The 27,738-nt window shown below is 45.2% G+C and overlaps 1 protein-coding gene across 1 annotated transcript; it reads right to left on the bottom strand.

Moving 5' to 3' along the window:
• Positions 1–9,026: 9,026 nt before the first annotated feature.
• LOC125509965 lies at positions 9,027–17,360 on the bottom strand. Its single transcript, XM_048675039.1, has 14 exons — positions 17,102–17,360; positions 16,280–16,405; positions 16,056–16,193; positions 15,839–15,969; positions 15,465–15,740; positions 15,153–15,304; positions 11,045–11,100; positions 10,760–10,819; positions 10,530–10,667; positions 10,328–10,452; positions 9,985–10,269; positions 9,731–9,864; positions 9,556–9,591; positions 9,027–9,454 (listed from the first exon to the last, which is right to left on the bottom strand). The coding sequence occupies exons 2-14, from the start codon at positions 16,392–16,394 to the stop codon at positions 9,322–9,324; spliced, it is 1,779 nt and encodes a 592-aa protein (XP_048530996.1). The 5' UTR covers positions 16,395–16,405; positions 17,102–17,360; the 3' UTR covers positions 9,027–9,321.
• Positions 17,361–27,738: the final 10,378 nt, after the last annotated feature.

Below are 27,738 nucleotides of genomic sequence, written 5' to 3'. Positions count from 1 at the left end.
AAAATTTTCTTAAGAGTGTTTTGAATACTAAGAGAAGTTTGATGCTTGATGATTGTTTTGAGATATGGAGGTAATAATATCAAAGTCGTGCTAGTTGAGTAGTTGTGAAATTGAGAAATACTTGTGTTGAAGTTTGTAAGTCCCGTAGCATGCACGTATGGTAAACGTTATGCAACAAATTTGAAACATGAGGTGTTATTTGATTGTCTTCCTTATGAGTGGCGGTCGGGGACGAGCGATGGTCTTTTCCTACCAATCTATCCCCCTAGGAGCATGCGCGTAGTACCAAGGTTTTTGATGACTTGTAGATTTTTGCAATAAGTATGTGAGTTCTTTATGACTAATGTTGAGTCCATGGATTATACGCACTCTCACCCTTCCATCCTTGCTAGCCTCTTCGGTACCGTGCATTGCCCTTTCTCACATTGAGAGTTGGCGCAAACTTCGCCAGTGCATCCAAACCCCGTGATATGATACGCTCTTTCACACATAAACCTCCTTATATCTTCCTCAAAACAGCCACCATACCTACCTATTATGGCATTTCCATAGCCATTCCGAGATATATTGCCATGCAACTTTCCATCATTCCGTTCATCATGACACATTCATCATTGTCATATTGCTTAGCATGATCATGTAGTTGACATAGCATTTGTGGCAAAGCCAGCGTTCATAATTCTTTCATACATGTCACTCTTGGTCCATTGCATATCCTGATACACCGCCGGAGGCATTCATATAGAGTCATCTTTGTTCTAGTATTGAGTTGTAATCATTGAGTTGTAAATAAGTAGAAGTGTGATGATCATCATTTTCTAGAACATTGTCCTAAGTGAGGAATAAATAAATAAAAGAGAAAGGCCATAAAAAAGAGAAGGCCCAAAAAAATGAGAGAAAAAGAGAGAAGGGACAATGTTACTATCCTTTGCCACACTTGTGCTTCAAAGTAGCACCATAATCCTCATGTTAGAGAGTCTCTTGTTTTATCACTTTCATATACTAGTGGGAATTTTTCATTATAGAACTTGGCTTGTATATTCCAACAATGGGCCTCCTCAAGTGCCCTAGGTCTTCGTGAGCAAGCAAGTTGGATGCACACCCACTAGTTTCTTTTGTTGAGCTTTCATACATTTATAGCTCTAGTGCATCCGTTGCATGGCAATCCCTACTCCTTGCATTAACATCAATCGGTGGGCATCTCCATAGCCCATTGATTAGCCTCGTTGATGTGGGACTTTCTCCTTTTTGTCTTCTCCACATAACCCCCCTCATTATATTCTATTCCACCTATAGTGCTATGTCCATGGCTCGCGCTCATATATTGCGTGAAAGTTTATAGGTTTGAGATTACTAAAGTATGAAACAATTGTTTGGCTTGTCATCGGGGTTGTGCATGATGAGAGCATTCTTGTGTGATGAAAATGAAACATGACTAAACTATATGATTTTGTAGGGATGAACTTTCTTTGGCCATGTTATTTTGAGAAGACATAATTGCTTAGTTAGTATGCTTGAAGTATTATTATTTTTATGTCAATATGAACTTTTGTCTTGAATCTTTCGGATCTGAATATTCATACCACAATTAAGAAGAATTACATTAACATTATGCCAAGTAGCACTCCGCATCAAAAATTCTGTTTTTATCTTTTACCTACTCGAGGACGAGCAGGAATTAAGCTTGGGGATGCTTGATATGTCTCCAACGTCGTATCTATAATTTTTTATTGCTCCATGCTATATTATCTACTGTTTTGGACATTATTGGGCTTTATTATCCACTTTTATATTATTTTTGGGACTAACCTATTAAAAGGAGGCCCAGCCTAGAATTGTTGTTTTTGCTTGTTTTAGGGTTTCGAAGAAACGGAATATCAAACGGAGTGCAAACGGAATGAAACCTTCGGGAACGTGATTTTCTCAACGAACAAGACCCAGGAGACTTGGACCCTATGTCAAGAAAGAAAATAGGAGGCCACGAGGTAGGGGGCGCGCCCACCCCCACCAGGCGCGCCCTCCACCCTCGTGGGCCCCCTGTTGCTCCACCGACGTACTCCTTCCTCCTATATATATCCGCGTACCCCCAAATGATCAGAAATGGAGCCAAAACCCTAATTCCACCGTCGTAACTTTCTGTATCCACGAGATCCCATCTTGGGGCCTGTTCCGGAGCTCCGCCGGATGGGGTATCGAGCACGGAGGGCTTCTACATCAACAACATAGCCCCTCCGATGAAGTGTGAGTAGTTCACCTCAAACCTACGGGTCCATAGGTAGTAGCTATATGGTTTCTTCTCTCTTTTTGGATCTCAATACAATGTTCTCCCCCTCTCTTGTGGAGATCTATTCGATGTAATCTTCGTTTTGCGATGTGTTTGTTGAGACCGATGAATTGTGGGTTTATGATCAAGTCTATCTATGAACAATATTTGAATCTTCTCTGAATTCTTTTATGTATGATTGGTTATCTTTGCAAGTCTCTTCGAATTATCAGTTTGGTTTGGCCTATTAGATTGATCTTTCTTGCAATGGGAGAAGTGCTTAGCTTTGGGTTCAATCTTGCGGTGTCCTTTCCCGGTGACAGTAAGGGCAGCAAGGCACGTATTGTATTGTTGCCATCGAGGATAAGAAGATGGGGTTTTCTTCATATTGCATGAGTCTATCCCTCTACATCATGTCATCTTGCTTAAGGCGTTACTCTGTTTTTAACTTAATACTCTAGATGCATGCTGGATAGCGGTCGATGAGTGGAGTAATAGTAGTAGATGCAGGCAGGAGTCGGTCTACTTGTCTCGGACGTAATGCCTATATACATGATCATACCTAGATATTCTCATAACTATGCTCAATTCTGTCAATTGCTCAACAGTAATTTGTTCACCCACCGTAGAATACTTATGCTCTCGAGAGAAGCCACTAGTGAAACCTATGGCCCCCGGGTCTATCTTTATCATATTGATCTCCTACTACTTAGTTATTTCCTTTGCTATTTACTTTGCCTTTATTTTACTTTGCATCTTTATCATAAAAATACCAAAAATATTATATTATCATATCTATCAGATCTCACTCTCGTAAGTGGCCTTATAGGGATTGACACCCCTATTTGCGTTGGTTGCGAGGATTTATTTGTTTTGTGCAGGTACGAGGGACTCGCGCGTAGCCTCCTACTAGATTGATACCTTGGTTCTCAAAAACTGAGGGAAATACTTACACTACTTTGCTGCATCATCCCTTCCTCTTCAGGGAAAACCAACGCAGTGCTCAAGAGGTAGCAGGGGCCCATTGGCAGGTCTACTTCTTCCTCCTCCCGCTCACCCACGATGCAGAGACGAGGCCGGCGGCCCGACGCGGATTCCCGGCGACTCCGGCCACCTCTCGCGACGCTCGACCTAACGGCGTGCTCAGGGGAAGGAGACGCACCCTTCTGTGGGCACAACAGTTGCCGGGGAGCATGGGAGAAGGCGGAGCCACGACCACGGCGGACGATGGCTGTGGGTGAGGATGGACATGGCGCTCCGGCAGCGGCGGGACGAAGTTGAGGGGCTGGGGAGGCTCGGCGGGCTTCGGTGGGTCTACTGGTGGAGGAAGAAAGGGAGGGAAGGGCTCGGCTTGAACCAATTTAGGCTGAGGCCGACGATGGGCATGGCGGGCATGGAGGGCAAAGAGGGACTCTGGGCTCGGGGAGAGGCTCTGGGAGGGGGTTGAGGACTGTTAGGGGATTGAGGGTGCTACTTATAGCCGCGGGTGAGAGCTCTAGAGGGAGGGGAGGAGGTGACACGTGGCGCGGCTACGTGTCCGTGCGCCGGCGACACGCACGCGCGGCCAAGACTCACGGGAAGGGGTGGCAAGGCGACGAGGGGGACGCGGACGAGTGCCAGGAGGTCTCGAAATCGAGCAACGCTCGCGGACGAGAGGAGGAAGCGGACAGGAGCGAGGAAACAACGGCGCACACGGGCGCTCAATGTGTTCGGTGACGGCGATGGATCAACGAGGAAGCAAACGAATGGGAAACTAGCTCCAGGGGGAAAACGATGTCAAGGGGGAGCTGTGTGACATGCTTGGACAAGCCAGAACCGGCCGGAGTGGTGCTGATGTTGCCAACAGTGGCTAGACCACCAATTTGGCTGGCAATGCCCGTGGTCACCATCGACAACACACGCTCTGGCCATCCACTTCAGTCCAAACCTTGTCATCAATGGAGTCCTTTCAACGCTCATTAAAGATGGCACGGGCAGAGGTGTAGGGAGCAGAGGGGAACAAGCTCGACAAGTTTGTTGTTGCAAACTTGGCCACATCTTGGTGATCTAACTGGTGGGATTAAGGACTAAAAGTGATGTATGGGAGGCTTAGGGAAGCAACGACTACGGTCCTGGAAAATTGGAAGGGGTTGGGCAAGTATTTAACATAGCTGCAGTGCAACTGTCAAATATGGCCCAGAAAACAAATAAGGAAGAAGCACTCACTAGGAGTGTTAGATAGAGCTACCACTTGGCAAATCTCCATGATTTGGTCATATTTAGATGTTGCAAAAAGATCATACCAAATGGACTTGCCAAATTGGTACTTGTTTCACAAGCATCACTTCTGACCAGAAACTTGGGAAAATTCTAAGAAAATATTGGCTACATGGAATGAGCCAAACTCTTGAGTAGATGGGTTATATGGATAGGAGAAGGCTTGGAAATATTTTCACACATAATGGAGCAAGATAAAATATACTTGCTTCACAAACTGAAAATTTGGACAAAAAACAAGAATTGCTCATGTTCTCTCATAGATCAATGAAATGAGCTGAATTTGGGTGGGGGCTAATTATTTGGAATACTTGAGAAGATGGCAAAGTTTCTTACCATTTGAAAACTCTATGAAGTTACTTTCTTCACAAAGTTGCATTCTGGTCAGAAACTTTGAAAAATGGCACAGGGAGCTAGGATGAATGTATTGAGATCATCTTTGGTATCCATGAGTGATTTATCAATGTTAATCACCCTGCCAAATTGCATCTCAATTGGAATTAGGAATAAAGCACTTCCTTTGCAAAATTTCAGAGAAGGCAGAAACTTTCATTGGATCATGTGCCCAATTTTTGACCTGTGGAACACGAAACAAGAATGGAACTAGTGATTATATAGCAAGGTCAAGCTCTACAATTTATGTGGGAATTTTCTCTCCTATAGAAATAGTAGTTCCCTTAGAAAATGGCAGAAATGCAATATTGGTATTAAATAGGAAAAGGAAATTTCCCTTATTTAATTATGGCCAATATATTTGCCAGAGTTTTTATTAGGCATAAATATCAACTCCACCAATTCACATGAATTTAGGAGTTGGCTAGCTGTGCCTTTGGATTTTATTCCTCGGAAAGGCAAGAAAAGGAATAAATCATAATTCAAAAGTATTGCATGGGACTTGGCAATAATTTTTGCATATCCAAGGTTTACAAGGATAGGAGGGTCTCTGGGAACAGATGGGATGATCAACAGCCCAAGGAAAATGATAGCTCCTTTGTAATCACAAAGGCCATATTCAAATTCCAAAAATTTGGAATTAGGGTTTGAGAGGGTTTGAGCTGATGCAAATGAGGTCTTGCCCATTGACAAAGACACGAGCAAGGTTTTGAAATGTTGGAAATGATAGGAAATCTCAGAGCCATCCAACAAACTCAGGAGAAAGATTTTGAAAATGAGTGCCGGGAGAGAATAACAGCACAAAAATTTATAACCCAATTTTCAGGCTGTTACAGTCTTCCTCGTGGGAGGAGGGAGCTTCGGTATCTTCGGACGTTATGTCTGAAGTACCTTTACGGCGAAGGCCACTTCTGGCCTCCTTGCCCTTCTTCTTGGCCTTATTCTCCGGTGCCTGGTACGGCGCCAGAACCAGCATCTTTGTCAAAAGAGGAATAGCTGGGTCTTCGGGCAGTGGAGCCGGACACCGGATCCGCTCCGCCTTCTTGGTCCAGCCCTGAGGAATAAGGGGAAGGCTTAGTATGCTCCTTGGATCTACAAGTTGAGGATATGTTTGGAAATCTGAAAAACTTACTTGAGTAGCCGGATGAGCGCGGTCAAGGCCGAGGTCTTCGGTCGTTTTCGGCCACGACTTCTGGGCCTTGAAAAGCAGCTTCCATATATCTTCGTGCGTTGTGCCAAAGAACCACTGCAAGGTCCGGGGACTGGCCGGATCAAACTCACATATATGGAGAGTCCGGCGCTGGCAGGGGAGAATCCGGTGAAAAAGTATCACCTGGATCATGTTGGCAAGGTTGGTGTTCTTCTCTATCATGCTTTGGACCCGCTTTTGCAGCGTCATCACCTCATCAGACGACGCCCAGTCTAGGCCCTTTTTGATCCATGATGTAAGCCGCATTGGAGGACTGGGTTTGAATTTAGGAGTGGCAGCCCATACGGTGTCGCGGGGTTCCGTGAGGTAGAACCACTCATGTTGCCATCCCTTCACGGTTTCTACGAAGGTCCCCTTGGGCCAGGTGACGTTAGGGAGCTTGCTCACCCTCGACCACTTTTGGCTTCACGTTGAAGACCTTGAGCCATAGGCCAAGGGGGGGATGCGGAGAAATGCCTCGCACACGACGATGAACGCCGAGATGTTGAGGAATGAATTCCGGACTAGATTGAGGAAATCTAGCCTGTAGTAGAACATGAGCCCGCGGACGAAAGGGTGGAGTGGAAACCCTAGCCCGCGAAGAAAGTGGGGGATAAATACTACCCTCTCATTGGGCTCCGGGTGGGGATGATCTGCTTCTTGGCAAGGAGCCAATGGGCGATTTCTTTGGCTAAGTACCCCGCTTCCCAAAGTTCCTTCATGTTCTCCTCCATGACGGAGGAGGCCATCCACTTGCCATGCGCTCCAGATCCGGACATGGCTAGAGTGTTAGCTGGGGGAGGAAGGGGTTGAAGCTGGGGCGCTAGAGCTCGAGGACAGATGGGCTGAGGAGGAAGAAGGCATGGGGTAAAAAGGTGGATCCTTATCTTCTTATAAAGGCAGTGAATATCAAGCGTCCCCCCATGAGCCTTAAAATTCGCCTATTCCCAAGGGGTCGTATGAACGGCACGGTTGGATTACCCAAACCCGTATTGATGAAAATCCCGCAATAAGGGGACACGATCTCCGCTTTGACGAGACGTGTCAATGAAGACCGCGTCTCGAAACGCGAAGCGGGAGGCTGAAAATGGTTCGAAATAATAATAAGGCCAGAACACAACGCCTCGCTGAAAGAGTTGTCAGAAGACATGACCTATTTTTGTTTAAGTATTTTTCCCTTGTGGTTCACGGTTGTAATTACTGTACAAAGCCGAATATAGTTCTTTTGATCAACTACTTTGGAGTGTTCGGAGGAGGAACCCGCCTTGCAATGCCGAAGACAATCTGCGTGCCGGACACATCGTCATTGAAGCCTGGTTCAGGGGCTACTGAGGGTGTCCTGGATTAGGGGGTCCCCGGGCGTCCGGGCTATGTGACATGGGCCGGACTGGTAGGCCGTGAAGATACAAGATTGAAGACTTCCCCCGTATCCGGTTAGGGCTCTCCTTTGCGTGGATGGCAAGCTTGGCGTTCAGATATGAAGATTCGTTTCTCTGTAAACCGACTCTGTACAACCCTAGGTCCCTTCGGTGTCTATATTAACCGGGGGGTTTAGTCCGTAGAGGCAATCACGATTATACATGCTAGACATCTGGGGTTTAGCCATTACGGTCTCGAGGTAGATTAACTCTTGTAACCCCTATACTCATCAAAGTCAATCAAGCAGGAAGTAGGGTATTACATCCATCAAGAGGGCCTGAACCTGGGTAAACATCGTGTCCCCCGCCTCCTGTTACCTTCGATCCTCAGACGCACAGTTCGGGACCCCCTACCCGAAATCGGCCGGTTTTGACACCGACACCGGCCACGAGGAGGGGCCCGGGAGCCGCTGCGCTTCTACCAGCAGATCAAGGACGCCGAAGACCTCGCCATGCTCGTCCCTCGCAAGTTCGTGGAGGTGATGAACGAGTGGTTGGTCATCAAGCGGCTCCCACGTGTGGTCAGGCTGTCGGCGAACAAGTGATGCGAGTTCTCGATGCAGGTCCAGAACTTCAAGGGGCACATGGTGCTTGGCCGGCGCTGGAACTATTTTTGCCGCCACCACCGGATCGTCCCTAGCGACCTCCTCGTTCTACGCATCTCAGGACTCGGCCTGAAGGTCCAAATCTACAACCACGACTCCTCAATCATGTGCAGGGTTCGTTGTAGCAAGCACAGTTGCGTTGGTGTCATTGAGCATGCAATGTAGTTAACTTAGGTGTTAGTGTTGAACTTGTTATGGTATGTGGCTAGAACTCATGGTACTTGTGCTGTGAACTTGTTAATATTTTGGCCAGGAGCAGCACCCTGGCGTGGAGCAGGGAAGGAGGATGCCCTTGCTGTTAATCTAAGTAGTTTGCTGTCATTTCCGTTGCTTGCTTTGTTTGATCTCATTTGGTTGCTTGTTTTGTTTGCTGTCAGTGCTTGCCTCTTTGATCTGCTGTCAGTTGTGCTTACTGTTGTGCTGATCATGTGGTGGTAAGGCCACCACATTTGAATGAGGTGAGCATAACACAAACGTTGTTTGCAACCAAACAACTGAAGTTTGCATCTGCTCACACCCTAAGCACAAAAACAACAACCAAACAGCAAGGAGTAAATACCCCTTCATGAGATGCAGGCAACCAAACAGGTTGCATCTGCTGCATACAAAGAATCAGGCTGGCTAAAGATGGACATGCAATGAGGGTACTGTAGCAAACTACAACCAAACACACCCAACACCAGCGTGAGAGGCAAGAGGTGAACATCTTGTTATACAAGGCAGAACACAAATTACATGAAGCAAATTTTAGGTTCAAATCGAAACACCCACCCCTACAGCTAGCCACGCAACATAAACCCTCCATCTTAAAAAGATTCAGGTCATATTTCGACCGTCCAGTTCCGGAACATGAAGCAGCTATGTACAAAGAAACATTTGGCCAATGGTCGCACAATAATATGTAATCGGAACACACGTAGAAATTTCAACAATCACAATACAAATGAACAATTACAGTCACTCCGTTTGCTTGCACATACAAATGCTTCCCGAAGATGCAGAAAATGTTCAGCTACGACAGAAACTAGCGAACACCACATAGCTCCGGATGAGTTACATTCACTCTCACAAAAGTAACACCAAAATACTGGTCCAAACACTGGGACATGGCTAGATAAGAGATAACTTCCTGGCGGCTTAAACAAACAGGTTCACCACCACATGGAGAGCGCAGAGCAGAGCAAGAGCACAGGACATCTAATGGTTGTCGACTCTAACTCCATCCACATATGAGAATCCGAACATCCCAGATTTTTCCCCATGGCCAGGTGGGAGCGAATCTTTGAGCTCATCGTCCGGATGGCGCCAACACGGTATGGGCACAGGCCACCTGTTACCATTATTCAACCGTTTTCCACACATAATCACGTTATCGGTAGATGTTTTTCATGCAAAAGATCAAAGTGATAAGTAAATACTTATAATGCACACCTGATTGGTCTATCGCTGCCAACTTCATCAAAAGACCTGTGTCAAACACAGTAGGCTAGATTTAATTGGAAGTTTTATTTTTTTGTTTTGATAAAACACAAAATGTCACGTCCTGCACTGATCTGAAACATGATAGGCACTCCAATATGCCAAACAGAAAGTCAAGTGTGCATACCTTTTTTCCACAAAATTTGCCAGCACTCGAATAATACAGTCCCTAAATATGAATGGGGTTCCTATTTTCTTATCATAGAAGTTCATGCCAATAAATCTCCCATTAAAGTCAAGCAGAGGACCACCAATCCCAGCCTAGCAAATGAAAAGTGACATTAAAGCTGTATCAGTATGCATGGAGAAGATGTCATTTGTAATATGGTCTACTACATCATGGATACATCAAACAAGATTAACCCCATGAACAGTACTAACCTTTGTAATCTTACAACTGGAGTACCTAAGATCTCTGTAATCAAGCATGCCTGACCAGCAGGTTCGTCTTCCATGTGTAGCCATTAACCTGCCAGATTTGAAACAGCACCCCACAGCTACTACATTGGGATCTTCCAATGTAAAATGATTCCACCAATCATCATGAATTCTAGCTGGACGAAGACAACGGTAATCCTCGACAACGATGAGAGCAACATTATAGTATAAATCATAATGTTGCAATTTCCCTTCTTTGCGCTCTTTGTTTGGAAGCAAAACTTCAATCTGCAAATGGCACTGTGAGACCTAAGCAGAAAATGTAAGAAGAGCATCAAGAACCAACCTTCAACTTTTCAGCAATCTTGTTTCCATCTTTAGGATCCCTAACCAAACTCGCTGAAGTCAGAATGGGGGTGCATCCATTCCAGTCAATAAATAAGCCTGTGCACACGAAAAACCTCCTTTCTCCTGCATATATGACGCATTTTTTATTGAGAGCCTAGTTCAAATGTGGAACAGTAAAAGGCACATTACTGTAATATTACCGATGAATGAAGCGAGTGAGACAACCCGTCGAGGTAAACTATGAGAACCCATATTTGTGAGTTGGCTCCAGACACCTTTACCAGAATCATATACGTCACCAAAAGTCTCTTCGAAGGTATTAACCAAAACCAAGCCCTCTGTTCAATGATAGATGGCACAATAGTAGTCAGCGGCAGAGGAAAGCTATAAACAAGCATAACGCAGTACCAGATTACAAGCATTAACTCACCACTGACAACAGTCGATGATGGCTTTGGATAACCCAAGGAGTCTAGATCCCCAGATCTGTCTATATCCCCAAATCGAACACACATGAAGATAGTGTAATAAGGTTAGCTGAATAGCATTGAGACATGAGAGTACAACTATAAAAATCTAAAACAGCATATGGTTATTATGAAAGCACACACGTAAAAGCCTAAGTTTGCACCACTTGTGAGGATCTTATGAAACAATATTATTAGAGATGATGAGAGAATGCACAAAAGCACAATACATCTGGCTGTGTGCTCACCGCTTGGATAGGTGCAATAGGGCCAGGGCTGCACCTCTCTCTGTATTTCTACATTCCTGTGCAAAGACATAGTAAACTTGCAATAAATACATCCCAGGAGTACGGAAGGAAAATGGACCAAAACAGCACTGCACAACATCTACGCGAACAGAATTGCTGGAGAAGAGAAGAAGACTAAGTTGTAAGGAGAACGGCAATGTCACTATACAAACCTTCTAAGATCAGGAAATGATCATAAATCCTACTACTACCAACATTCTAAGTCTAAACCAGAAAAAAGAACTCTTCAAATTAGAAAAATCTACTAGCATCAACATTGAAATAATATGAGATGAGTATTCTTAGAGGCAGCAAAGAAGCAAGTGTTATCTAGGGATAAACAATGAAAAATGCAAGGAAACTACAAACAGCATATATAAATCTACAAAAGGGACAAAGAAAAGAGAGTTGATTTCTTGCTCCCGAGCTCCATGGAACCCTGCTTTTGAAATTTTTGAAATAAAATTCCAGAAAAATCTGAAAAATTACATATGAACATTGCAATGTATACTACATTTATGTAAAGTTTCATGATCGAATACGTTTCGGTGTCAGCTGTATAAGAAAACAAAATCATAGACTTTTATAGTGAATAGTGCATGTGCTAGAAAGACATAATTTTTGTCTTTGTGTAGCTTGAACCACAACATATTTCTTTCATGAAAATTTAAGGGGATGTAGTATACATTCCTAGATTCATGTCCAGTTTTTTTCAGAATTTTTTGAAACTTCAATATTTAGTTTTTGTATTTTCAAAATTCCAAGCTCCGTTGAGCTCGGGATCCAATTGCAATTTCAGCAAAGAAAAGTACTACTCCCTCCGTTCCGAAATAATTGTCGCCGGAGGTTCCTAGTTCAACTTTCGTCTAGTGCAAAAACATCCCCACTTTCCAATTTTACCCTCTGCGTCGCTCGCACTCGCTCGCTCACTCGCGCAGCCGCACTCACTCACTCGTACTCTCCGTCTCTCCCAACCGCCCTCTCTCCCACGCTTCTCGCCGCTCGCCGGCCTTCCCCTTCTCGCCTGCCTCCCCTCTCCCCATTGCTCGCCGGCCTCACCCTCTCCCCATCGCCCGCCTCTCCCTCTCCCTTCCACCGCCCCCTTTATCTCCACCACCCCACCTCCACTCACACCCCGGATGTCAAAAATCCAAATCTTTTGCGCCGACGACTAGCTTCTACTCTGGAGGCGTGGATGTGGAGCACAAGCGCTGGATCTGGTCGGCGGAGGCGTGGATTTGAGCGGCACCCGAGCAGCGGATCTGGAGCAGCGCCGGAGCAGCGGAGCAGCGGATCTGGAGCGGCGTCTTCGTCCTCACGGTGCCCACGTCGTCGTCGTCGCCGGAGTAGCTGCTTCCTCCCCTGCCCAACGTCAGAGTACTTAGTACTGTAGTCTTTCCTCCCGCCGGTCCATTTGTTTGATCTGAAACAATTAGGTCCTCTGTTGCTTGGTTGGTTGGATACCGACAGTGAAAATGGAGAGCGAGAGGAACGGGCAGATGTTGTATCCTGAGGCAGAACAATCTTGTGAGCTTGGGCAAACCAGTGCTATTTCTCTGAATCCATGATCTAACAGTTTTCCTGATGCCTCCCAGCCCCAGATGCCAACCAGTGTAATCACAATATAAACAGTACCAACAGTGAATAAGGTCAATTATTTTTGCAATTTCTTCCACAGATGGAGTATAAAGCTAATTGGTTGTACTGTTAAACATCTTGCTCATGTGGTTGCATCTGCTTGTGTTGAGCTATGCTATTCAGGCCAGCCAAAAAAGCAAGAGTACTCATCTTGAATTGCTACCGTGATAGGATGAGTAGTGCTCTGTTAGGAATATAGAATTCCTATTCCTATATAGGAGTAGTTTAGTTCCCAGTAGGGTAGTTCTTGCTAAAGATTTGTATAGATGACTAATTTAGTTGGAGCCATCTTTGGACCATAGGCAGCGTCAACTTCCACATCGACGACGTCGTCGGGACGTCTGACAAATCAGTGCGTCTCTTGAACTCACCTTGGTGCGGGCCATCTGTGTGTGTGTGCCCTTTGATTTGCAATATGCAGGAGACTAGAATAAAGTGCAAATATTTGAGTGCCTAGTTCTCAGGTCTCAGCTCCGAGCTACTCATGTTATTAAGTCTAAACCACTAAACATATACTCCGCCTACAGAGGAAAATTGTACTTCGAGTACGTTTCTGTAAGTTAACTTGCATCTAAACAGAGGCAACTCTGCATTGTTTCTGAATCACATTTCAGTAAAAAATTACTCCACAGAAATTTTTGTCAAGCATTGTTTCTGAATGTTCACTTAAGGCTCTCTTTTTGTTTCTGAATCACATTGTTTCTGAATGTTCACTTAAAAATTTCTGAATCACATTGTTTCTGAATGTTCACTTAAGGCTCTCTTTTTGTCAAGCATGCATACTCTGCTCCTTTTTCAACAAATGGCATGAATATCCAAGTATTGATCTCAAATGGTGTATTGACCATTTTTTTGCTCCTGGACATGTTAAGTTAACAAATTCACAACTTTATTGTTACTGAAACTAAAGTGCAGTCCATCTTCACCTTTCCTTGCTTCCTTGTTTTGATTTGGTTGTAAATAAATAAGATCCCATTTCATTTGGTTTGCTTGTGTCAGGGAAAAGAAGCAAGGATCCATCCTGTGAGTGAGACCATCGACACACACACACACTATGTTTTACAAGGAACACACACTATGTCAACAGAGTAAGTGATCCCATATTCCCATTGGATTGAGTTACCTCTTTTTCCCCATTACTAGAAGCATGTGGACATTCTTGTCACAAAATCACATGGCAAAATGTTGCCACCTTGCCCTAGATGGTTCTATCAAGTATAGTTTGGAAGAGGAGTTTGGAAAAATCATCAGATTAAACCTGATACTCCCTAGGTGTAATCATGACAGGACTAATCTGTCATTCACATTTTTCACAATTTTCATTCTAATTTATTGTCAAGACTGTTGGCTTCATTCATTAGGATACACGGTTTTTTTAGAAAGTTCTTTAAATATCCAAATATTGATCTCAAATGGTGTATTGAATTTGTTCCCATTGACTCGCAGAAACTTTAGGCATGTTTGCATTTGGACAAATGGTGTGTAACAATGATCCTCATCTCTAAATTGGACAATTGGACAACATCAGCAGGAGGACAACAACAACAACATTTTCTCAAGCATTACAGGTTTCCCAACTGATCATTACACTCCAGTAATTTCTTCTGGTGCCAATTGTGAGGGTGATGATCTTGTCTGATTGCTATAATTGTTGATCTTAACAAATTCTTCCCGATTGAATGTCTCCTGATCAATTTTACAGACTATTGTACCTGAAAGTATCGACGAATTCTCCCAATCTGCTGTAAATTTCAGTGCACCTGGCGAAAACTGATAAGAATTGGGAGCAGCGAGGAGCCTGGCAAGGACCAGGCGGGAGAGCAGCGAGGACCAGGCTGGGCAGCGCGGTTAAGAGGACCAGGTTGGTGCAGCGAGGACCAAATTGGGAGCGGCGGCGGCGGCCAGGCTGGGGCGGCGGCGACCAAACTGGGCAAGGATGACGGCGAAGAGACTGGCGAAGGAGGAGGAGGGGGTGGAGGGCGGAGGAGGAGGTGGCCGGACTAGCAGCTAGAGGAGGTGGCCGGCCTGGCGGAGGAAGACGACGAGGAGCCTGGCGGAGGAAGACGACGACTCGTTTTTAAATCAGGGGTATTTTTGTACTTTTGCTCGTTTTCACCTGGTCGGAAATAACCCCCCAGCGACAATTATTTCGGAACAGAGGGAGTACTTTAGTTTTGAAGTAATATGATATTCTTGGAAGAGGCAGCCAAGAAATTACAATTGTGATACATAAATAAATCTACAAAAGAAACAGCACCCAACAATCCAGACTTCTGCAAAAATAAAGACTGGAAAACTGTTCCGAAACCAATGGCTTACCTTGGAATTAAGCTCAAGTATTACTAAGAAAAATAAATGCACGGAGGACGAAGTGGAATTAGCGATGGACACACACAGGTAAGCAGAATAAATGGAAATACACGAGATATACCTGAACGTCTTAGCTTCCTTTTTTGGCAGAAGTTCCTCCAAGCGTTCGATAATTATACTCCTTGGCATGAAATAAATTCTTTCCCCAACCAAAGAAAGGTTCAAGCCAACAAAGTTCCCATCATAATCAAAAAGCGGCCCACCTTCCCAAGCCTAATAAAAATGAAGTGATAGGCAACAAGGTTACATCGGAACGAAAGTAATAATGATATGGAAAAGGAGGTACATGCGAAAACACCAGTTTTATGGCTCTGATATATAGTTCAGTGCATACAGTTGCAGATAAAATACAGAGGCCATAGTTCAATTGTACCTCAGAGATTTCACAAGTGGAGAACATAAGCTGTTTGCCATCTTCAGATCCACTTGAATCAACAGCAAGTATCCCACTTGTGGCCATTAATGTGTCAGAATCGGCACGTGTGACAGCTACTACCTTCCTACAGGGAAGAAATTCCACCTGAAGACTGAGATCCACTGGATGAACACCAAGAGTGACAAACAGTACTTGGACAATAACAATCCCCTGATCCGAATCATAGCTTTTCAACAACCCTTTGGCAACCTCACCGTTGCGACGCACTTCGATCTATAACGGGACAGCAAAAAAGTATGCAAAATGTGACAAACTGGCAACTATCTTAAGCAAACAAGTAAAGTAAGTGAAGGATCATTAGCAGCACCAACGTTCAAGGTATTATGGCCTTCTCTGTTAATATCATTGAAAGCTCTAACCAAACTTGCTGAGGTCAGAAAGCTTGTCACATACCGCCCGCTTCGCAAGGCTATGCCTGAGCATGCAAATAACACCGCATGTCCTACACAAGGTTGCAATTTTAGTCATCTATAACTAACATTTTTTAAATTAAGAACTAAGAATACTAGAGTATGACAGGATAGTCACCATCTGACAAAGCAAGGGAGACAACATTTCTAGAAATTTTTGAAGTGACTTCTTTACTGAGCTCACTCCAAACACTTCGGCCAGAGTCACTAAAGCTGTCAATCGGCTCTTCCGAATTGACATCTGAATGTATGTAACCTAGTTAAAAAACATGATGGAACACAACTGTTAGTGCTCCAGTATAGCTGTAATAAAACATGAAAAACAATGAAGTGCCGACAAACCTGAAATCAACAAATCAAGTGTCTCTGCTCCGCCAGTGCAGATTCTCCTATTCTTTTCGGAGCTTTCTGCGAGATTTTCTGTTAGAGCATCACCAGCTCTCTTACTTTGCAGCATATTTCCCAACACTAAAGCAGAGAGAAGAAAATCCAAATGTTCAGTCATAGCAGGTTACACAGGGTTGTCGAACAACATAAATCAAAGGGTCCGTAATATACGAAATAAAAGAGGTTTTACACACAAAATTAAAACACTAACTGGCTGATTGTACTTTCGCACTTCTCCATATACTCAATCAGTATATTTTTCAATATCCCCCTTATAGAAGAATAAAAAGGTTTTCTGATGCAAGGATAAAATACTGAGTGCCCAATACCGGTGCAAAAAGGTTCCCAACCAAGTAGAACGCATAATAATTAACTGCTATATCTTATCAAATTAGGAGCGAAGCTCACCAATTTCATTATTAAAAGAACAGTTTTGCTAAAGCACATCTAGATGTGCCATAAGTACTGCACATCTAAGTCATATATCATTAATCATACCGAGAGATTCGTGTCGGTATTTTCTTTTCCGTTTTCTTTTCTTTTTTATACTTGATGAAGTCACTTAGCTGTGCAATAACTATGGCACATCTAGATGTGCCCTATACACAAAAGAACTTAAAAAGAGAAAGAAAGAACGCCTACCAATTTGACGATGGGGTGAAAAAGTTGGAACTTTGCACTTCGTAAGGGCGGATCTAGATGATTGCCGATTGTGCACCCAAATTTGTAGAGGTAAGTTTCGGATTAACTAATCACTGGGTGAGGAAAAGCTCATACCTGAGAAATCAGTGTCCAAGGTTGCGGATGGGGTGGAGACAGCAGACACGCGATGAGTTAGACGGGGCGGCGATGCCGGCGACGAGCGTGAGCGGCGGAGAAGCCGTCCGCGCTGACGGCCGATAAGGGGTGGTGGATTTCAGAGCCGCATAGGATGAATCTGAGTTAGGGCATGAGAGCGGCGTGGGAGAGGACGGATCGATCGGGCGAGAGAGGAAAGGTAGAAGGGGCCCCTCCAACACGAAGGACGCCATTGGTTCAGTACATATAACAGCATCTACGCCCGGGCTCGAAAATTACACGTCTGGTCCTCCGAGTCTTTTTTTTTCATCGAATTTTGGGCTTTATTCAGAATAACAGGAGCCGGTTACAATCTGTCCGTAGGCTAGTGCGAAGGAAATCTGGGCTAACAGTTAGCCAACTGTCCGTCCCATCAAGTGTAGCACGCTGAGCACAAAAATGAAACGGCACATTCAAGTTCTTACCGACATGTCGAACCGGAAAAAAAATACGGCACAATGTTCAATAATTCTTTAAAGATAGGCAATACAATCGATCTGAAATTGCCTCGCGAGATCCAAAGATCGACAATGTGAAGATAGTCAACCTCCATTATCCGATCTCTGTAAAGTACGATTTGATCATATAAGAAACAATACAATCCTTAATACATATGAATACATAACATTATATGGTAGATACCCTTATGGTCTCCTCCACGCTAAAGAGCGTCCTGGTGTTGTCATGTGGCGCCACGTTTTTGCAAAAAATCCTCTCCTTTTTTAGGCTGCTGTCAATGCATGGGTGCTTAGATGAGGTGCTAAGCACATTAAATAGCTTAACAACTATACTCCCCAATGCATAGATGCTTAGCTTATGGTTGCTAAGCTTGCTTCATTTAATAATTTACCAACTAAAGTTCTTCATATATTGGTGGGCTTCCTTCTTTTAAATGTTTTGCCTAGGTTCACGCGCTTAGGATTGGTTCTTCCTGGGGTCACCGCACCCATCTCTTTTCTCTTAAATAACTTACCACATCAGATTTTTTGCCTACGTGGAAGGCTTAGCACCTGTACAAGGTGGAGCATTGGGAGGGGCCATAGGAAACAACCCGTACTCCCTCGGTCCATGCGCCCTCTCATTCGGTTCTCGCGTGGTGCCAGTCGTTGTCGGGCCCATTTGCCGGTCTCCCGCGGTGAGCCGTCATGGAATTCAGTGAGAATCCATTTTAAAATTGCATGCATAGGATTCCCAACATACTTCCTCCTGTCATTTTTAGTCTTCATATAAATTTTGTCTAAAGTCAAACTGTTCCTACTTTGACCAAACTCATAGAAAAAGGTATCAACATTCACAATGTCAATTCAATATGCGTAGATTCATTATAAAATGCAGTTTCATAGTATATATATTTGGTATTATAAATGTTAATATTTTTTAATAGAAATGTGATCAAACTTTGTAAAGTTTGACTTGACACAAATCTAATACATGAAATAAAAAGGACCGCAGGGAATACCTTGCGGTTGCCCGCTCGGATACTGCAAGATGCCTTGCGCCGGCTGGAGAGGTCGCCCTTGCCATTAATCGTGGCGTTAAGCCGCCCAACGGCTCCCTCCCCGCCGGGCGGCTATAAAAGCCAACTCCACCAGCCTCCTCCGATGCGCATCTCTCCCCGTTGCACTCCTCTGCCGCCGCTCTTCTTTGCCGCCGCCAAGCCCACTCCCCTTTCTCCTCTCTCTCCCATCATCGATGGCCAACCACGACGCCGGCAAGCAACCGCGGGGGCGGTGCCGCACCCGCCGCCTCATGGTCGTCCATCCATAGCCAGCCGGAGACCGAGGAGACCACCATCGTCATCGTGCTTAGCAACGGGGCGACATGTCACTGCTGACGGCTACATGACGCCTGGCCTCGACGCCACTCTCAAGGAACTGCACACCCACCCCGGCGGCTGTTGGAACATGGCAGAGCGTCGTCGCGGCGTTTATGGAGAGGAAACGTTTTCTACAACGTGCTCCGCGCGTACCACCATAGGGCCGCCCGTGGTGAAGCACCCCCCGCAGCTTCTCCGCTCGCCCAGTCGGCGCGTGCTGCTGGCGGCCGCCACGCGCATGCAGGCACACCCACTTGGCCCAGCTCCCGCCGGAACTGGCGGCACTAAAGGAGGCGGGTGACCTCGGGACATGTTGGGATTTGTCCGCGTGATCCACAACTCCATCATCGCGCCCAACTGGCTTCCATCACCGGAGTTCATGGCCCCTCAGACCCGGCTAATGAGCCGGGGTGCATGAAGACGTAAGGGACTCGATGGAGGCACTAATAAAAACTCGACTAGATGGCGAGTTGTTCATCGTCCCGATCTTTCACGGTATTAGCAGTACAAACAATATCTTTCGATCGAGCAATGATGCAAGAACGTAAGATAAAAAAATACTGGCATCGAGTAGACAGAATCAACTCCCGCGTAGCAGTGAAAAAATCCGTATGATCGGCAAAATCAAACATGATATTTGGTGTCCCCGACATCAGAGGATTTCTGACTTTTATTCAAGTCACGATCAAAAACAAAACTGAACTCTCCTAATTAATTAGTGCTAGCTAATAGCAAATTTGGCAATCCTGATCACGTAGGATCCATCCTACCAAAAATAGACAAACTCTTGTGTCTAAGAAAACACATAATACTAACTAGTAAGAGTATCTTCAAAGGCAACCCGCAAAATTACTCCTGCATCCATCCACAGACAAGGGACCAGTCTATGGACACGGATGCGGAAGGATGATATTCAACGCTAGTCGTATACATTTTGGTAACAACCCGAACCAACCGAATGAAATTCTATCAAACGGGGCGAACTTTGTTTTAAACACGGCATATTTCTTTGAATCTAGTATAATTTGTACATAAAACAGGACGACATTTCGTCGAGTGAACTAAAAACCTTAAAATAAAACCCTACACTATCCTATACTTGACGGTGACATCGTATGACATGTTGTCCTGGCCGGCGGCTTCTCCTCCGTCATCAGCGCCCGATCTGGCGTCGTCGTTGTGGCCTTCGGTAGGCAGAAGGTGGTGTCGTCGCGACAGGGCTTCGCGGCGTCCGTCTAACGCTCGCGGGTGATCCTCTCCGCTTCTTCTTGCGCCGTGCTCAGTGCAGGTTCGGCCATCGAGGATGTGGGCTGGGGGAGAGGGCGGCGGTCATCGGAGGAGGCATCGTTAGCTGCGTCGATCTCGGCGAGGGACCATTTCTTGCCGTACCTGGCCATCTCCCCATCGAGGCGGCGGAGAAGGCGCTTGGCCGTCTCCCACGTCGTTACCGAGCGGTCCAGGGCGTACGCCAGGTCTGGGTCCGCCGTGATGTGTGGCGGGAGGAAGTCCGAGTCCACAAACTTGGACCGGCACGTGGCGTTGCGGCAGTTCGGCCGGTTGCTCCTGCACCGTCATGGCGCTCCGGGAGGATGAACAGTTGTCGCTGGTCCCGCCGCTGGCGAGGTAGTGGAGAATGCAACCGCACGCCGCTCCTCCTTGATGACTCGCCGGGGTGGCGCTGAGCGGCGCGCTACTCCTTGACGAAGCGTCAAGGTAGCGGGGAGCGGCCCTCCTCCTTCACGACGCACCGGACGGCGGTAACCGCTCCTCCTTGACGCCCCGGTGCGGTGGCAAGAGCCGCTCTTCCTTCATGCGGTGTCCAATTTTGGATGCCGCGGCTGCACGGCGGTGGAGAGCGTGGAGGAGATGTCGACTTCATGAGGAAGAGCGTCCCTGGTGGCGGAGCTGGGCCATTGATGTGGACGATGGAGCGACGAAGCATCAGCTCCATCTTCTCCTCGTACTCCGTGTCGGTGGCGGCATAGACCTTCCCTTGCACCACCGCGGCGGACTGCGGCGGCTACTGGTCCTCCTCGTCACCGAGGAGATGACGGTCTCCGTCGGCATCAAGGAGCTGCCAGCCGATGAGGACTACGACCCCAATGTTCGAGGACGGCGTCGCCACGATCCGCCAGATCCCGCCTCAGAACCGCCATGCCGGCGCCGACGCCTAGGACTTGCCCATCGCCGGAGATATGGAGGGAGATGGACGGAGATAGGGGAGGAGGAGGAGGATATGATGTGGACGGCGCCGGAGTGCGGCTTATATAGCCGCGGCTAGGCCATGCGAAGGGCCGATGAGCCGCTTCAATGCAGCGCAGCGACCGGAGTTGGTTCCTTCGGAACATGTATCCGCATTGAAGCGGTGGCTGATACGTCTCCAATGTATCTATAATTTTTTATTGTTCCATGCTATTATATTATCAATCTTAGATGTTTTATATATATTTCCTAGCAACTTTATATCATTTTTTGGGACTAACCTATTAACTTAGTGCCCAGTGCCAGTTGCTGTTTTTTGCTTGTTTTTTACTTTACAGAATATCAATACCAAACGAAGTCCAAATGCCACAAAACTTTTTGGAGATTTTTTTCTGGCAAGAAGAGACCCTGGAAGCTTCTGGAGGCCACGGGAAGATGGTCCAGTGGGCCACTAGGCACCAGGGCGCACGAGGGGCCTGGCGTGCCCTGGTGGGTAGTGGGGCCCATTTGTCCTACCTCTGCCTCTATAAATACTCTAAATTCTCAAAACCCTCAAGGGAGTCGACAAAATACTTTTTCCGCCACCGCAAGTTCCAGAACCACGAGATCCAATCTAGAGGCATTTTCTGGCACTCTGCCGAAGGTGGCAAGGATCACAGAGGGGTTCTTCATCATCCTTGCTGCCCCTTCGATGATGCGTGAGTAGTTTACCACAGACCTACTGGTCTGTAGTTAGTAGCTAGATGACTTCTTCTCTCTTTTTGATCTTCAATACAATGTTCTCCTTGATCTTGGAGATCTATTTGATGTAATGACTTTTTGCGGTGTGTTTGTTGGGATCCGATGAATTGTGAGTTTATGTTTGATCTATCCATGAATATTATTTGAGTTTTCTCCGAACTCTTTTATGCATGATTTTTGTAGCCTCGTATTTCTTCTCCAATTTATTGGTTTGGCTTGGCTTACTAGATTGATTTATCTTAGCATGGGAAGAGGTGTTTTGTGATGGGTTTGATCTTGCGGTGCTCAATCTCAGTGACAGAAAGAGACATGACACACATCTATCGTTGCTATGAAGGGTAACAAGATGGGATTTATTTCATACGTGAGTTTATATTGTCTACATCATGTCATCTTGTTTAAAGCATTACTCCGTTTCTCCATGAACTTAATACACTAGATGCATGCTGGATAGCGGTCGGTGTGTGGAGTAATAGTAGTAGATAGAGTCATTTTGGTCTATTAATCTTGGACGTGATGCCTATATACATGAGCATTGCCTTGGATATCATCATAATTATTTGCTTTTATACCAATTGCCCAGTAGTAATTTGTGTACCCACCGTATGCTATTTTCTCGAGAGAAGCATCTAATGAAAACTATGGCCCCCGGGTCTATTTTCTATCATATATTAAAACCAAAAATACCTTGCTGCAATTTTATTTTATTTATTTTATTTTGTGTTTTAGTTAGATATATTTATCAAAACCTATATAATTTAATCTATCTCAATACCGTTGAGGGATTGACAACCCCTCTTCGCGTTGGGTTGCAAGTATTTGTTTTTTGTGCACAGGTGATGTTTACATAGTGTTGCTTGGTTCTCCTACTGGACTGATAACCTTGGTTTCATAACTGAGGAAAATACTTATCTCTACTGTACTACATCATCCCCTCCTCTTCGGGAAAATCCCAACGCAGCTAATAAGTAGTAGTGGCTACCGAGAGGTCCCGTCGGTCAACGCCTGATACGTCTCCAACGTATCTATAATTTTTTATTGTTCCATTCTATTATATTATCTATCTTGGATGTTTTATATGCATTTATATGCTATTTTATTTGATTTTTTGGGACTAACCTATTAACCTAGAGCCCAGTGCCAGTTTCTGCTTTTTCCTTGTTTTTGAAAGGAATATCAAATGGAGTCCAAACGAGCTGAAAATTTACGGTGATTTTTTATGGACCAGAAGAAGCCCCCGAAGCAAAAGAGTTGGGCCAAAAGAGTTCTGAGCCAACCACAAGTTTGTAGGGCGCGCCCTACCCCTCCCCCCCGGTCGAGCGCGCCCTCCATCCTTGTGGTTGACTCGTGGACCCTCCTGACGTGAAACCGACGCCAAAAATTCCTATAAATACAGAAACCCCCGAAAAGAAACCTAGATCGGAAGTTCCGCCGCCGCAAGCCTCTGTAGCCATGAAACACCAATTGGGAGCCTGTTCCGGCACCCTTCCGGAGGGGGAAACCATCACCAGTGGCCATCTTCATCATCCCGGCGGTCTCCATGACGAGGAGGGAGTAGTTCACCCTCGGGGTTGAGGGTATGTGCCAGTAGCTATGTGTTTGATCTATCTCTCTCTCTCTCTTGTGTTCTTGATTTGGCACGATCTTGATGTACTGCGAGCTTTGTTACCATAGTTGGATAATATGGTGTTTCTCCCTCTCTACCTTCTTGTGATGAATTGAGTTTTCCCTTTGAAGTTATCTTCTCGGATTGAGTCTTTAAGGATTTGAGAACAATTGCTGTATGTCTTGCATATGAATATATGTGGTGACAATGGGATATTCACGTGAACCACTTGATGTATGTTTTGGTGATCAACTTGTGGGTTCCGTGACCTTGTGAACTTATGCATAGGGGTTGGCACGCGTTTTCTGAAGGAAATATACCCTAGAGGCAATAATAAAGTTGTTATTTATATTTCCTTATATCATGATAAATGTTTATTATTCATGCTAGAATTGTATTAATCGGAAACTTGATACATGTGTGAACACATAGACAAAACAGAGTGTCCCTAGTATGCCTCTGCTTGACTAGCTCGTTAACCAAAGATGGTTAAGTTTCCTGACCAGAGACATGTGTTGTCATTTGATGAACGGGATCACATCATTAGTAGAATGATGTGATGGACAAGACCCATCCGTTAGCTTAGCATAATGATCATTAAGTTTTATTGTTATTGCTTTCTTCATGACTTATACATATTCCTTTCACTATGAGATTATGCAACTCCCGAATACTGGAGGAACACCTTGTGTGCTATCAAACGTCACAACATAACTGGGTGATTATAAAGATGCTCTACAGGTGTCTCGGAAGGTGTTTGTTGGGTTGGCATAGATCGAGATTAGGATTTTCACTCTGAGTATCGGAGAGGTATCTCTAGGCCCTCTCGGTAATGCACATCATAATAAGCCTTGCAAGCAATGTGACTAATGAGTTAGTTGTGGGATGATGCATTACGGAATGAGTAAAGAGACTTTCCAGTAACGAGATTGAACTAGGTATGAGGATACCGACGATCGAATCTCGGGCAAGTAACATACCGATGACAAAGGGAATAACATATGTTGTCATTGCGGTTTGACTGATAAAGATCTTCATAGAATATGTAGGAACCAATATGAGCATCTAGGTTCCAGTTTTGGTTATTGACCGGAGATATGTCTCGGTCATGTCTCCATAGTTCTCGAACCCGTAGGGTCCGCACGCTTAACGTTCGATGATGATTTGTATTATGAGTTGTGTGTTTTGGTGACCGAAGATTGTTCGGAGTCCCAGATGAGACCACGGACATGACGAGGAGTCTCGAAATGGTCGAGAGGTAAAGATTGATATATTGGACGATGGTATTCGGACACCAGAGTGGTTTGGGTATTTTTTCGGAACACCAGGGGGTTACAGGAACCCCCCGGGAAAGGAATTGGCCAATATGGGCCATAGGGGAGAGAGAGGGGAGCCCACAAGGGGTGGCGCGCCCCCCATGGGCTGTCCGATTTGGACAAGGGGAAGGGGGCGCGGCCCTCCTTTCCTTCCCCCGCTCCCTCTCCTCCCCCCTTTCCACCTCCGAGAGAAGGAAGGGGGGGCGACTTGGATTACGAGTCCTAGTCGGTTTCCCCCCCCATGGCGCGCCCCTAGGGCCGGCGGCCTCCTCCCCTCCTCCTTTATATGCGGGGGCAAGGGGGCACCCCAAAGCACATCAGTTATTCTCTTAGCCATGTGCGGTGCCCCCCTCCACAGTTTACTCCTCCGGTCATAGCGTCGTAGTGCTTAGGCGAAGCCCTGCGCGGATCACACCACCATCACCGTCACCACGCCATCGTGCTGACGAAACTCTCCCTCGATACTTTGTTGGATCAAGAGTTCACGGGACGTCATCGAGTTGAACGTGTGCAGAACTTGGAGGTGTTGTACGTTCGGTGCTTGATCGATTGGATTGCGAAGACGTGATACGTCTCCAATGTATATACTTTTCCTAATGCTTTTCCTCTTGTTTTGGACTCTAATTTGCATGATTTGAATGAAACTAACCCCGGACTGACGCTGTTTTCAGCAGAACTGCCATGGTGTTGTTTTGTGCAGAAATAAAAGTTCTCAGAATGGAACGAAACTTTGTGATGAATTCTTATATAATAAATAAGAATTTCTGGAGCCAAGACCTACCGAAGAGGGGCCCCTAGGTGGGCACAACCCACTAGGGCGCGCCCCCTCTCCTGGGGCGCCCAGGTGGGTTGTCCCCAGCTGGTGGCCCCGTAGACCCTGAAACCGACGCTATAAAATCCTATTTTTCCAGAAAAAATTAGGGAGAAAGAATTATCGCTATCCACGAGACGGAGTCGCCGTCATCTCCTGTTCTTCATCAAGAGGCTAGATCTGGAGTCTGTTTGGGGCTCCGGAGAGGGGATCTTCGTTCTTCATCATCAGAACCCTTCTCCATCACCAATTCCATGATGCTCCACCACCGAGAGTGAGTAATTCCTTCGTAGGATCGCTGGTCGGTGAGGAGTTGGATGAGATTCATCATGTAATCGAGTTAGTTTTGTTAGTACTTGATCCCCGGTATCCACTATGTTCTTAGATTGATGTTTCTATGACTTTGCTATGCTTAATGCATGCTTGTCACTTTGGGCCCGGGTGCCATGAACTCGGATCTGAACCGTTTATGTTATCATCATTATATCCATGTTCTAGATCCGATCTTGCAAGTTATAGTCACCTACTACGTGTTATGATCCGGCAACCCCGGAGTGACAATAGTCGGGACCACTCCCGGTGATGACCGTAGTTTGAGGAGTTCATGTATTCACTATGTGTTAATGCGTTGTTCCGATTCTCTATTAAAAGGAGGCCTTAATATCCCTTAGTTTCCAATATGGACCCCGCTACCATGGGAGGGTAGGACAAAAGATGTCATGCAAGTTCTTTCCATAAGCATGTATGACTATTTACGGAATACATGCCTACATTATATTGACGAACTGGGGCTAGTGTTGTATCGCCCTAGGTTATAACTGTCTCATGATGAATATCATCCAACAAGTCACCGATCCAATGCCTACGAATTTACCTTATATTGTTTCTACTAAGTTACTACTGCTATCATCACTGTTATACTCGCTACAAAATTACTGCTATCACTGTTACCGTTACCGTTGCTACTATCACTACTATCAAAACTATCATACTACTTTGCTACTGATCACTTTGCTGCAGATAATTAATCTCCAGGTGTGGTTGAATTGACAACTCAGCTGCTAATACCTTCAAATATTCTTTGGCTCCTCTTGCGTCAAATCTATAAATTTGGACTGAACACCTAAAAACTGTTGCGACGATCCCCTATACTTGTGGGTTATCAAGACCTTTTTCTGGCGCCGTTGCCGGGGAGCATAGCTATATTTGTTGAGTCACTTGGGATTATTACCAATTTATCACTATGAAGAATTTAAAGGATCCTAAGACTAAGATTTATCCCTCAAAGACGAGGGGAGGTAAGGAACTGCCATCCAGTTCTGCTTTACATTCACCTTGTGTTATGAGTAAACTTGCAACACCACCACGTGCTATCAATTCTAATATGTCGCAAGTTATTGATGATGCTACTTCTACTACGAATGATGCTTATGATGATGCTAGTACCTTGATTGATAATGATGATGTGCCACTTGGTGAATTTCTTGATGAACAAATTGCTAGAGTAATACAACATGATGTTGTTGAGTCTGATGATGAGCTTGAAACTGAAACTCCTGAAACACCTGCTAGAACTAGCCTTCCTAGATATGAATTGCCTAAGGTACCGGAAGGTTATGTTATGACTGAGGAGACAACTCGAGATATTCTTGCTTGTAAGGATAGAGATGATCTAGAGAAATTATGCAAGTATAAAGAAAAATCTCTGAATGCTAGAATGAAATGTGATCCTAAGTTTGCTACTTCACCTATCTTTATTGATGATAAGGATTATGAATTCTCTGTCGACCCAGAGTTAATTACTTTGGTTGAATCTGATCCTTTCCATGGTTATGAAATTGAAATTGTTGTGTGATAACCCACAAGTATAGGGGATTGCAACAGTTTTCGAGGGTAGAGTATTCAACCCAAATTTATTGATTCGACACAAGGGGAGCCAAAGAATATTCTCAAGTATTAGTAGCTGAGTTGTCAATTCAACCACACCTGGAAACTTAATATCTGCAACAAGGTATTTAGTAGCAAAGTAATATGATAGTAGTGGTAATGGTAGCAAAAGGTAACGATAGCAAAAGTAATGTTTTT

The sequence above is a fragment of the Triticum urartu genome, chromosome 5 (assembly GCF_003073215.2).
Source record: "Triticum urartu cultivar G1812 chromosome 5, Tu2.1, whole genome shotgun sequence".
Classification (NCBI taxonomy): domain Eukaryota; kingdom Viridiplantae; phylum Streptophyta; class Magnoliopsida; order Poales; family Poaceae; genus Triticum; species Triticum urartu.
Note: the sequence above shows the minus strand (reverse complement) of the source record. Positions and strands in the feature narration are given on the sequence as shown.